The sequence below is a fragment of the Mytilus trossulus genome, chromosome 14 (genome assembly GCF_036588685.1).
Source record: "Mytilus trossulus isolate FHL-02 chromosome 14, PNRI_Mtr1.1.1.hap1, whole genome shotgun sequence".
Classification (NCBI taxonomy): domain Eukaryota; kingdom Metazoa; phylum Mollusca; class Bivalvia; order Mytilida; family Mytilidae; genus Mytilus; species Mytilus trossulus.
Genome location: NC_086386.1, coordinates 60,782,043 through 60,794,616, shown reverse-complemented (window position 1 = coordinate 60,794,616; position 12,574 = coordinate 60,782,043). Strand labels below are relative to the sequence as shown.

Below are 12,574 nucleotides of genomic sequence, written 5' to 3'. Positions count from 1 at the left end.
TACAATCTTTTTATGTTGTATTTAGACACCCTGGGGTGAGGTGAAAACAACATTTCAATCCCCTGACCAATCGTAATAGACATTTAATTTACTTCTAATGAAGTTACTGTAGTTAATTTCTGCTGAATTAGGCACTTATAATCAAATTTTTATTCATCAAAGAAGACATTCATAAATAATTGACCTGAGTCTAGGGCAATGAGAATGAAATAAGAATACCAATCTCCATGTCCTTTTTTACTTGTGCCGATTTTCTCAACATTCACTCATTGTTAAATTCAACACTATTTTAATAAATAAAACAATTCTTTGTGGTGTGTTTAACACATGTCACATTAGAGCAGCCGACCATTTTGAAATTTTATTTTTTATAACTGGTCAAGTGAAATAGATGCACAGACAGGCAGTGAATGACCACAACGAAAATTTCTATGTCTGCACTTAATAAAATATGTCAAAAACGTGTCCACAATTTGCAATCTTCCCTGTCAATTTGAAATGAAACCACTAAACAGATTTAACTATTCAAATACTTATTTCTTTTGAAAACATATTTTCGCTCTGGTTTTAACAATTTTTTAGCATGCAGATCTATGTAAACTTCATACTTAACAATTTCTACCATAATTATAATATGTCACCACTTCAGGTTTTGGTTCACTTATAGATTTTCAATTTCAAATTAGATTCAATTTCATTGGGTATTAAAACTTTTAGTGGTTTTACAAATTGAATAAGGAAATGTAACATTTAGTAATGGTTTACAACAATTTTTAATTAGTCTGGCATACACATAAACAATTTACTGTAAATTCATTACTTAGTCAGTGGGTACCCATTTTCTTAGATTTTGAGGCTGTATGTGAACATTTAATTCAAGTGTTCATTTAAATAGAAATTTCCTATGCAAATTCTTCAAAAATCAAGCACTCAGAAGTAATTGAAAATACAATTTTCCCAATTTATGAACAATTGGTAGCAAGTAAAATAAATCCTTTATATTAGAAGTAAGCAGATTTTTTTCTTTTATTTGAAATATTGAAATTAAAATGTCAAGATTCATATCAGGCATTTAGGAGGATATCTTAAGTCAGAATTATATGGTTTCTTAATAGATAAAAATCTATAAAAAGCAGCATATTGAAGAGCATTTCATAAATTTACAAACCAGAAAGCAAATTGCAAGGCAAATTAAAAAAAAACAAAAAATATGATAGTTAAATCAGAAATGGTTTGAAAAAATGTCATTAAGCAGTGATTGGACAGAGAATTAAAAAGTTTATAAGATTGCACTTAGTTGACTCAATCTAATTAAAATGAGCTATAATTATATTTTATTTGTAAACACAAACAGACTACAGGACCAGACCTAAACTCTCCAGGATATGAAACAATATTGTCATTAAACCTATTGATTCTCTAGACTCTATCCCTGCCACCCTACTGTTAACCTGCCAGAAACTTGCTTCATTAAATTACACCACTTCAGAATGAAAATTATGTACCAGACTATGCGATCTTGCTAATTAATGTTGCTACACAATGTATTTATATTAGCACCGAACCCTGTTATTGCCATCAACTTTAGAATGATGATAAACCAAAATCTACTCATTATCCAAAACCAATCATACAGTTTATGCTTCCCTTTCATAACATTTTCACAATATCATTTCTCAGATAGCAGAATGATTATTGCAGTTTTTTTAATATGAAGTGCACATTTGTTAAACTTCTTCAGTTGTAATTCTCAGAAACTTTATCACTATAAAGTCTTTTTTTCATGCACAATTTTAATCAAATACAAATATTTGTGATATGGGGGAAATCACAAAGATATATTTTTACTTCATTATTTTTAATTTGTTTCAACAGTTCTTTCAGTGCTTTGATAATGAGGTGATCTTTTTTAGGAGAACAAGAAAATCAGCTAAAGATTGCTATCATACCATGAAAATGAAATTACTGTCAGCAAAGTGATGAAATATTGTTATAAGAATGTGTCATAGTGCAAAAACAATTACAGCATTTTTCGCAACTTTACAATTATTCACAAAAATACTTTTTGTCAATCATTTTCCTCCAAAATTTCAACACTTCAGTTAAAATGGATAGTTTGTTGTTGAAAGGTGTCTTAACTTTTCCCAGCAGTAATTAATCATTGAAAACTTACTTTAAAAAAAAAGTAAGATTTTTTTAGCTTCATTTCAAAAGACAATACATTGATATATTAACTTACACTTTAGACATTTCTGTTTTTTTGTAAAAAAAAAAGAAATGTAGTTAATTAGTTAAAATTTATAAGAAATAAAAACAAGGGTGTTTTTCCCTTAAAAAACATCTTATTTTAACTCCATATCAAAAGACAAATCTGTCTCATATATTTTTGTTTTTTTGTAAATTATATAAGAAAAATAATTTTATTGCTTGTAGCCGTCTCATTGACCATTGAACTATACCCTATATCCCTTCTTTTTATTTATTAATTCTATATAAATGACTCACACAGAACATCTCCATTATGAAAATGACAATATTTTACAATAAATATAAATCTTGATTTAATATATCAAAAGTAAAAACTTTTAAAATTTATTATCAAAATTTAATTTTCAACCAAATTTTTGATTTTTTTACGATAAATCAGCTTAACCAATTAAACTCTGTCTTTTATAAAACTATTATCACGTCTATCCATCACCACATAAAACAAACTCATCTATCAAGAATTTAGACTAATAAAGAAATAAATTCGACAATAAAATAAAATGTATCTCTGACAAATTTTAATGTTATAAAGAAGACCAATATATTTTAAAATGTATAATATAGCTATCAAAAGATTAAGATAGAAATGAAATTGCCTCTAATGGGTCAAACCCTTTAAGATAATAGAGATAGACTAATAGCCCATTTCTTGATTTGTCTCCCGGTTTTCTCTGTGATCAATCAAGCATCGAACCCTGCATGCATATAGAGAAAATGTTATATTTTAATGACAAAATATATTCAGCCTTTGAGCTTCGTCAAAATCCATTTCTCATCCATAAAAATATGAATAATTTCATAAAATTTTCAGTCACATACCACCGTAAACGAGTGTTTTATGATTATATGCTATACAAACTATCTAGATATGTTTTCTTATAAACTGACCGCTGGCCAAACATCTCTTTAACATGCTCGGGTCAGCAATGTATTAACCAGACATGTTTATTATATTTTAAATATACAGTTTAATTGCATATATGTTTTATTGCTAGACTAAACAATCACAGTCATTGTTGCAAGCTACCAAAGAGTGCAATTCTACTGATACTAATAAGCAATACATTTTGACAAACTTTTTAGGGTTTTATGATGCTTTATCTTTGTTACTGGGTTAAGTATTTTGGCAAAATTTTTAGCTTTATATTTGGGTACATGGTATAGTTAAGTGTGTGGATTTGGGTCTATATAGTAATGGACCATTGAAAAAGATTTTCCATAGGAGAATACAATTTCTAAGTACTTGTTTCTATTTACAACATAAAGGAGCATAAAATTCTTGCAAATTTGTAAACATGGGAATTTACTCATTTTCGTAGGTACCAATTTTCATGGTTTGAGGAAAACTTGCATCTTTGAGGACATGTGATTCCATTGTTTTGTCAAAATCTGTACAGAAAATATTCATTTCAATGAACATTTAAATTCATTCCTTACCTAAACACACAAAATCAATGAAAATTGGTATCTTACGAATAATAATGAATTCACAGTATATTGAAAAAATTGTGATAAGTAAATTACAAACATGCAAAATCTACTTATTAAAAACCAATAACCAGCGGGAAAGTATCTAGTGAGCACCTGGCTAATATATGACAAAGTAGATGTTTTTAAATACCAACAAAAATTATGTGGTTATGCAAAAAATTATCAATATTTTAATATAATCCTTTCTCATTTACAAACAGATACTTATGAATGATAATATACTGCCTGTAACAATACATGCAGTTTTAGTTAACACCTCTCCATTTAAAACGTTTGATCTCTATTTGTCTTAACCTTTAAAAAGTATCTTCTCTTAGTACTATCGTATATAATGACTGATGGAATAGACAATGATCCCCCACAAGACATATTACTCATTCTAACCGTAGGTAATTTTTTATCAGTAAAAACAATAAAGCGAATTTATAAATATTTATAAGAGAGGAGATCATGAACTTTTGTTAAAATATACAAAGTTTTATACATAAGTTTATAAAGTAATGAAAGAAAGTCAGATATGTAAGAGAGAGAGAGAGAGAGAGCAGACACACCTGAGGTGTTAGAGGATGGAAGTTTTTCCTTACAATTTTTCAGGGTTGTCCACTTTGGTATAAAAATATGGTCATCCCTAGACTTTTCCTGTTCAGGCAGTAGAAACTATAGAAGGCCTATTGGTTGGATATGCCAGATGTAGTAATATGCAGCCAAATCATTCAGAATATGTATGAAATATTTGCCACTGGACTTTAAACAGATTATTTTGCTTGGGCAAACCAAAACATTAAATTTTGAGAAAAACACAAATTTTTAGTTTCAATAATCACCAAATTTCAAACTTGATCTGTTTTTTTTGGTAATATTAGCATTAAGTATAAGTTTTATAACATTTGGTTGAGGCAAACTAAAGTGAGAGAATGGAAACCAAAAAATCAGCAATTTTTCCAATTGTAAAGGGCCATAAATCGAGAATGGTTAAAGTGACACCACCAAAATTCAGATTTGATCTGTGTTTTGTGGTAATAAGCTTTGTGTATAAGTTTTATAACATTTTGATGAGGCAAACTATACATGTATAGTTAGAGAACATAAACCAACTTTAGGATGTACGGAAGTACGTAAGGACAGACAAGGGTAACAGCTAGGGGGATAAAATATCTTGCATCTTTTTGGTGATATCAAACCAGGAAAGTTGCTCAGGATGGATATCATAAATTCTATATAATGTTTCTAAAAATTAAGTGATGAGTAGTTAATGTTAAAAAAAAAGGATAAAAAATGCCAATTGATGGCTTAGCTTTCAGGACAGATGAGCTAAATAATGAAGGGTTAAATGAAAATGATTCGTAAAAAAATGTGGCATTTTTTTTAGATATTACAAGTCTTCCAATTAAAATCAAATTTGTTAATATATTAGTTTCTGGAAAAGAAATATTAAATCAATTACCTTAGTTTTTTTTTCTATGAAAAATATCAGCCTCCACTGTTAAGAAAATCACTAACAATTTTTTTTAAGTTATCCTCCTAATCAAGACAAAAAATTAGCTGATCAACAAACAGAAAAAACTTTTTCAACTGAATGGACAATTCTAAACTGTTACTAATTCTTAACTTCCCTCAAACTTTTTTACGGTCATGTTGTAGCCCCCAGTTCATAAAAAAGCCATAAAATTGAATTTTATTGAAATTCCCATACAAATACCTGTAAGGTTGTTGCATAAGAAACTGACATGTATCTGTTCATTTCAATAAGTATGATTAGAAATTGACACCTTTTTAATACCACAGAATCAATGTGATTTAATCAAGTGTGTCCTGTCACACGTCAGGTACCAGTCCATTACAATAGGGAGCAGGGTCTTTAATTATAGGGGTACCAGTCGATAACAATAGGGAGTAGGTTCTTTAATTATAAGGGTCTGTATCTAAAGGACTCGTTCTAATTACGTGAAGTAATCGTGCATGTATATTAATTTCATGGTTATTTTTTCAAAATTTGATTGTAACAATGACATGGTTTTTTTTACTTGACAAAATTAAGGATGCTTTATAATATATGATAAGTTTGTATCATTTTAATAAAAGGAGTCTATCATAATACTGATCTCAGAAGAAAAAAAAAGAAATATTTTCATTTAAGAAGGTAACCATTGCTGTTTTTGATACAATAAATGAATTTCATTGTTACCAATACAAAGTCCCTTTTATTTATTATTCTTATATTCATCTCTATTTGCAGTAAAGTATGTAGTCAAGATATGTTTTTGAATTTTCAGCATAAAATGTTATTTTTTATTATTGTTCTTTTTCTTTTCTGAATTGAAATGCTGTAGTTTATTCTTAGCCATTTCCCCTTTCTCCACTATCATAAATTTGTCTAAATGCATTCAAATTATCTTTAACTATAATCTTTTCACAATGGTAGCCAATACATATGTACAAAATTATTATCCACTTACCTGGTTAAAACAACAGGTGGGCTCTTGAAAATCGGCACAATTGTTTTAAGTGTTGTTTATCATGTGACAAGTGGATATCTACTTCATCTAAGTTTTCGGCAATAAATAATGGCATGCTCCATTACTCTCATAACTAGTCAACCCCCTTTTCTAATCAAGGCATACATTTTCTTTCACTTTTCATTTTATTTTCTCACCTGTAGAAAAAAAGGTTTCAATCATATCAAATCAAATTTTATCAGATTTTGTTAAATTGTTTTAACAAGGTTTACCATTGTTTGCAAGCATGGAGAAAATTTTGCTGATAAAATGCATTAAAATTGGTTTGGCTCATATACTGCATGATTTATTACAAAGAAAACACCAAAAGTAAAGAACTTTTCTTGATAAGAAATAAGATGTTTTGATTCAGTGTTATAGTTTATGTACATACATTATTAAACCTTTTGATTTCTGTTACTATGAAAGTTATTGATGACTTTGAAGAAAGAATTGTTTTAGTACAATAAATATGTATTTGATCCATTCACATATAAAGGTGTTAAAATGCTGAAGTTCAATAAAACACCTTCTGTAATTATCTCTTTTTCAATTGAAAATTTAAAACAAACATTCTAAAAAGAGAGAGTGTCATTTACTCATACAAACCATTTCTGTAAAGACCAAATCTTTTTCTTTCTTTTTTACTAATTTCTCTACATGTCTCAGTCTATTCCTATATATTCCTATTCAAATGTTTTCCCTGAAGCATAAGAATTAATTCTGTATTAACATTGCATTCACATATATTATTACCCAACAAAAATTGAAAAAGAATGGATCTAAAAGCTGCAACAGCTAAATTTTATACACGGACACTGGTTTTCTACATTAGGAAATTCATACTCATTCTAAAATGTTCAAGAAATCTTCAAATTTGTTGAATAAATAAACAAAGATGGGCCTGAATATTTTCACAAACCATGCATCTAAAAAATGTTGGATCGAAAGGTTAAGCACAGATCAAGCTAATTAATATTTTTTGCACTACACTAAAATGATTAAAAGTTGAAATCATATTTTACGAATGGAAAGCTCTGAATCCCATATTATTAGAAAGTTAAGTGACTAATATTATCTTTATTATGAGACGAACAATGATTTAATCCCTTATAACTAACATATTTAAATTGTCAATCGGTAGAATTACCTCCGATGAATTACTCCTGTTCATTTTTATTGATCTATCTAATATGTTGCCCTCCTATATAGCATTAATTTGATTTAATGAATTGAAAAGTTTATGTTGCTTCAATAATATCGAATAAATATTGAAAGATTTAAATGCATTTATCAAAATTTAAATTTGACACTAGGGATTAAGTTTAAATTAAAAACTTTCTCTGACGAAATTGACAGTGAATGATTCAGAACAAGGAATATTATTTAAAGAATTCAATGTTGATATCAATTCATAAATTAAATAAATTTAAAAATATTAAATTCCTATTCTATTTTTTTGTGTGCTACAGAACATTGGTGTAAATATTTGTTGATCTGGCACCTGACTTTGCCTGAAATATTAGCCACTGGATGTACAGCAAACCACAATTTATCAATCAATCAATAAATAAATTAGACCTAATTTCCTATTGTTTGTAGAGAAAAACTTTGGTTGACTTATATGCTTACTTTGTTTATAAAAACATTTACTCTAGCAATATATATAGGCATAGTTAAACTGGTATATATTATAATTTGATTTGATTGGACGTAATCCCAAGTACAATTGTACAATATACAAACAATTCAAGCAAGCTTACCAAAGTGTTGCTCTACATGTATTAGGGAATAAGCTCTAAACAGTCTGTCCAAAGTCCTACTCTGAAGAAACAACCAAACTTTTTGTTCCTACAAAACAAGGTATGTATATTAGTTGATAATCCTGAACATGCATGAAATATTTGCCACTGGACACAAAGTAAACTAACATTCATTCAATCAATATAAGAGTAAATTAGTCTGTGCCAAAGACCACAACGACTTTAATCCAGAGACTTAAGACTTCTGAGTTTTGTGCTTTGTTCCAATCTTGTAACTAAGTCATGTCATTTCAAGATGTTTGGTAGGGTAGGTTTTACTCAGTCTTTAGTTTTCTGTGAAGTTTTTTGTCAACTGTTGTTTGTCTTTTGTTTCTTTTTTTTATCCTTGGCATTATCAACTTAGTTTTAAGACTTATAGTTTGAATTTCTCTTTAGTATCTTTTGCCTTTCTTTCAAATACACACACTCTACTGTCAAAGCTAGGTTAGCAGGTGGTTAATACTCATGATCATTTTTAAAACCCATTACATTCTTTAAGAGCAGGAGCCTGTGAATGAGTTGAAATTGTTATTGGTTGCTGTCTACAAATATTTTTTTTGAATTATTTAGATTTTTAGGTTTTCTTTTTTGAAATTCTTTCCTCTTCCAACTCTTTATCATAGTATATATTTGTTTAGAGGCCAGCTGAAGGACACCTCTGGGTGCAGGAATTTCTTCCTACATTGAAGACCTGTTGGTGACCTTCTGCTGTTGTTTTTTTATTTGGTCGGGTTGTTGTCTCTTTGACACATTCCCCATTTCCATTCTCAATTTTATTTATAGCTTTTTTTGTGTTTTGCTAATTGAAGAAGGCCATACAGTGACATATAATTTTCACTTCATTGTGCAATCAGATTGGAAGTTCTTCCATAAAATGGCCCGAAATAGTTTAAGCCTTGTAACACTCTATATAAAATTATCCAGTTCTGGAATTATAGGTTTCATAACGAGTGAGAATTAGATATCGATTGATATCAACTCGAGTTATTTAATTTCAATAATAATAAACGAGCCTATGGCGAGTTTATTATTATTGAAATTAAATAATGAGAGTTGATATCAAGCGATATCTAATTCTCACAAGTTGTTAAACCTATTTCTCTTATGGCAAAAAGTTGTATATGCGTGGCCTATTTGTTGCGAGTTGTGTTGCTACGGCCGTTTTTCTTTGCAACGCGTTCTGATCTGTATACTTTTTGAACTAATACGGTTTTATTTTATTCGCTCAAGGCTGATTTTATATATTTAAAAATGAGATGACTCAGTTTAATTCAAACGATATTGAATTATCACAAGCTGTAAAACGTATTGTAAAAACAAATGTTTTTATGATTATTTTCGTGGCGAGAGTTGTTGCTACGGGCGTCATCTGTCAGTTGCTAAGTATGCGCGGACTGATCTCTTATAATTTTATCAATGAAAGACGAGAGATCATGGCAGTTTACAGAATATAGAATGAAAGAAAAATGCGGTTGAACAGTAAAAACTTTAATGATTGTGTCATAAAACACTTCAGAAAATACACACATTTGATATCACAACATAAGTCCTTTCAAGTAAGTAGTTTTTGCGCGGAATAACGAGCACAACGATATTTTACAACGGTGCTTTTACAACAACTTGAACAAGCATGGTCCATGGCGGACACTGTCATTACGCTTCGGCATCATTGTGATTGTCTAGTCTTGATTGTTTTGCCTCTGATGGAGAATAGACATTAATAGTGAAGTTCCCACCGTACACATTTCCACCAAATATGGAACTTATGTTAGATGTGCTGTTTGTTGTAGCGGAGCCAAGACGGTAACTCATAGCGGTGCTTGACTGCGAGAGCGGGAAGGCCTGTGCTTCAGACTGTTGAAACTGTACTTCACAATTTGGTGGTCTGTTTTCACTCTCGACGGGAGCAGCTCTTTTGACTGTTTTTGTTTTGTTGAGCAACCCAGAAATTTGTTGATGTTGCTCATTGTTTATTTTACGATACTCGTTGATGGAGGCTATGTTCTTGTGTCCAGATATCTGTAAAAGAAATTTTAGCTGTAATATAGTACGGGTAAGTATAAAAACATTTAATGAATGCATTTTGTTACCGCTGTTTCTACCTTCCATTATTAATTGTGCCCCATCCCTTTTTCAAAATTAGTCCATATTATCCCCCCCCCCCCTTTTTCTCAAACATCTATATTTTTGCCAAATGTATTTTTTGCATCCCTTTTTCACTTCTCGTCATATTGTGTGACGTTTACATACTTACTGGGACGCATATTTTATTTCGTTCATAAAAGACCTCATTGTTGGTCTGCGTTTTTCGTGTTTAATGTATATGTACAAATATTTTTTGTGGTGAATGTATATAAATTGAAGCTAGAGGTTTTGCTAGGCTAGCCATAAAACAAGGTTCAGCCCACCATTAATGGCATTATGTCCTGTACCAAGTCCGAAATATCGTTTATCATCAGTGAGTTTCTATGCAAATTGGCATGTTTCCTAGGTTTATATATGTTTTACAGATTTATTTTTTCTATCAAATTATGACTTTTGACCAGAGGTTTACTTCGATACCGTTGCCTTTATTGATTTTTAGTATTTCTTTTTCTTTCTTGCAAGAAATAGATGGCCCGTACCATAAGAGAATATTAAAGTGATATCAGATTATGGCTCATTTGAAATCTATTAATGGTAGTACATATATATTATACTGTACATATACAATGTAAATAGAAATATAAATTTAATTTTGACCTGCATAATTTTATTGTCAGAAATATCCTCATCAGAAAGCTTCTGCAACATATATCTCCTTGCACTGTGGTTGGTTAACCTTCTACCTTCCTCTGTTAGACCTATTATAACACAAGTAAAGTATAAGGATCAATGTCCAAAATCTAGATACTGTACTTTTTAAATGAAAGTATATGTAAAAATGCACACTCAGAAAGCTCAGTGACAGAGCACTCAATAATTGAGAGGTCCCAGGTTCAAATCCTGGTCTGATTTGTTTATTTACAACATACTTCCTGTAAGGGTTTGACAATTCTGTGTCAATAATATGAAATAAAGTTAAATAAATGCTTTGCAATATTTTTCAGTCATATTCTAGAAATGTTTTAAAGACAGTATTTCATTACACATTGTAACTTTTGTTTTGTTTATTGCAACATTTTTACTCGTTTTGTCAATATTTTTTTGTTTGAATGGAAGATTTTGTTCGAGTATTTGAAGCAAGAATCTGATTTCAGTCCGTTATCAATAAAGCCAAAACACAATCTTTACTTGAAGGTTTTAATTGAAAACTACAAACTGTACTTTACTATAGGCTTGTTTATAATATGATATTGAAATTAAATAACTTGTATTGATATCAAGTGATATCTAGTGAGATTCTCAATCATCTAATGAGATTCTAACTCGTTATGAAACTCATAATTTTCTATGAAAGCAATTGCTATCTTGTTTTACTATTTTTAGATATAAATACAATACTTTACTTGTTATGGTGAAAGAAATTGTGATTATAATTTTGCTTATTATCAACACTTGTTGTTTCATTAAAATATCATAATAAACTTACCATAGGCTCGTTTAGTATTATATTTAAATGAAATAACTTGTTTTGATATTTATAGGTTTCATAACTAGTGAGAATTGGATATCACTTGATATCAACTGAAGTTATTTTATTTCAATAATAATAAACAAGCCTATGGCTTATAAGTTTCTTGCCAAGACTTGGTTTTGTTATGGTGAAAGAACTTGTGAATATTGAATTTTACGTATTACCAACACTCGTTATCTAATTTCAATAGTAATAATAAACTCGCCACAGGCTCGTTTATTATTACATTGAAATTAAATAACTCGTGTTTATACTAACCAATATCCTGATATCCTTTTCTGACTCATAATTAGATTTTTGGTTGATAAACTCGTCACAAACTCCTTAACTGTTATTTTTTCATTTAAAAATGTAAGATTTGATGACAGCATATAGGTGAAAATACACTCAGATAGCTCAGTGGTAGAGAACTCAAATTATTGAGAGGTCCCAGGTTCAAATCCTGGTCTGAATTGAACTAACTTGATTTGATAAATCCAGAGATGTACTTACATGTATGATGTAAGAATCTACAATGTATAATAACCAACTTCTGATTATAACTAAGATTTGGAAAATTCATCATCTGACATAATCTCATCTCATTGGTTATTTCAGTTGTCAGTTGATTTTTTAAATTGTGTTTTGCTTAATATCAACACTCGTTATTTAATTCAAATAGTAATAATAAACTCGCCACAGGCTCGTTTATTATTATATTGAAATTAAATAACTCGTGTTGATATTAAATGATGTCCTATTCTAACTCACTATTAGATATTTATATGATAAACCTGCCATAGACTCGATTATTGTTATATTTGAATTTTATATTCCTGTTGATATCACTATGATATCAAATCGTAAATTTTAATGAAGTTATTAAATGACTTTAAAAACATGATTATAAGGAATATTCAACT

The 12,574-nt window shown here is 29.5% G+C and overlaps 2 protein-coding genes across 18 annotated transcripts in view; both read right to left on the bottom strand.

Annotated features, from left to right (window-relative positions):
- Positions 1-12,574, bottom strand: part of LOC134696629 (protocadherin-7-like) — a 79,870-nt gene that overhangs the window by 51,530 nt on the left and 15,766 nt on the right. For 9 of the 17 annotated variants that reach the window (XM_063558521.1, XM_063558518.1, XM_063558523.1 and 6 more), the window contains 3 exons: positions 8,018-8,105; positions 6,864-6,957; positions 6,216-6,412 (listed from right to left, as the gene is read on the bottom strand). The gene's annotated coding sequence lies outside the window, so the exon portion shown is untranslated. Of the gene's footprint in view, positions 1-5,203; positions 5,367-6,215; positions 6,413-6,863; positions 6,958-8,017; positions 8,106-12,574 lie in introns of those variants that run through there. The other 8 variants (XM_063558528.1, XM_063558526.1, XM_063558530.1 and 5 more) reach the window with 3 other exon arrangements.
- Positions 9,541-11,545, bottom strand: LOC134696632 (uncharacterized). Its single transcript, XM_063558546.1, has 2 exons — positions 10,799-11,545; positions 9,541-10,075 (listed from the first exon to the last, which is right to left on the bottom strand). Exons 1-2 carry the CDS (start codon positions 10,847-10,849, stop codon positions 9,710-9,712), a joined length of 417 nt encoding a protein of 138 aa, XP_063414616.1. The 5' UTR covers positions 10,850-11,545; the 3' UTR covers positions 9,541-9,709.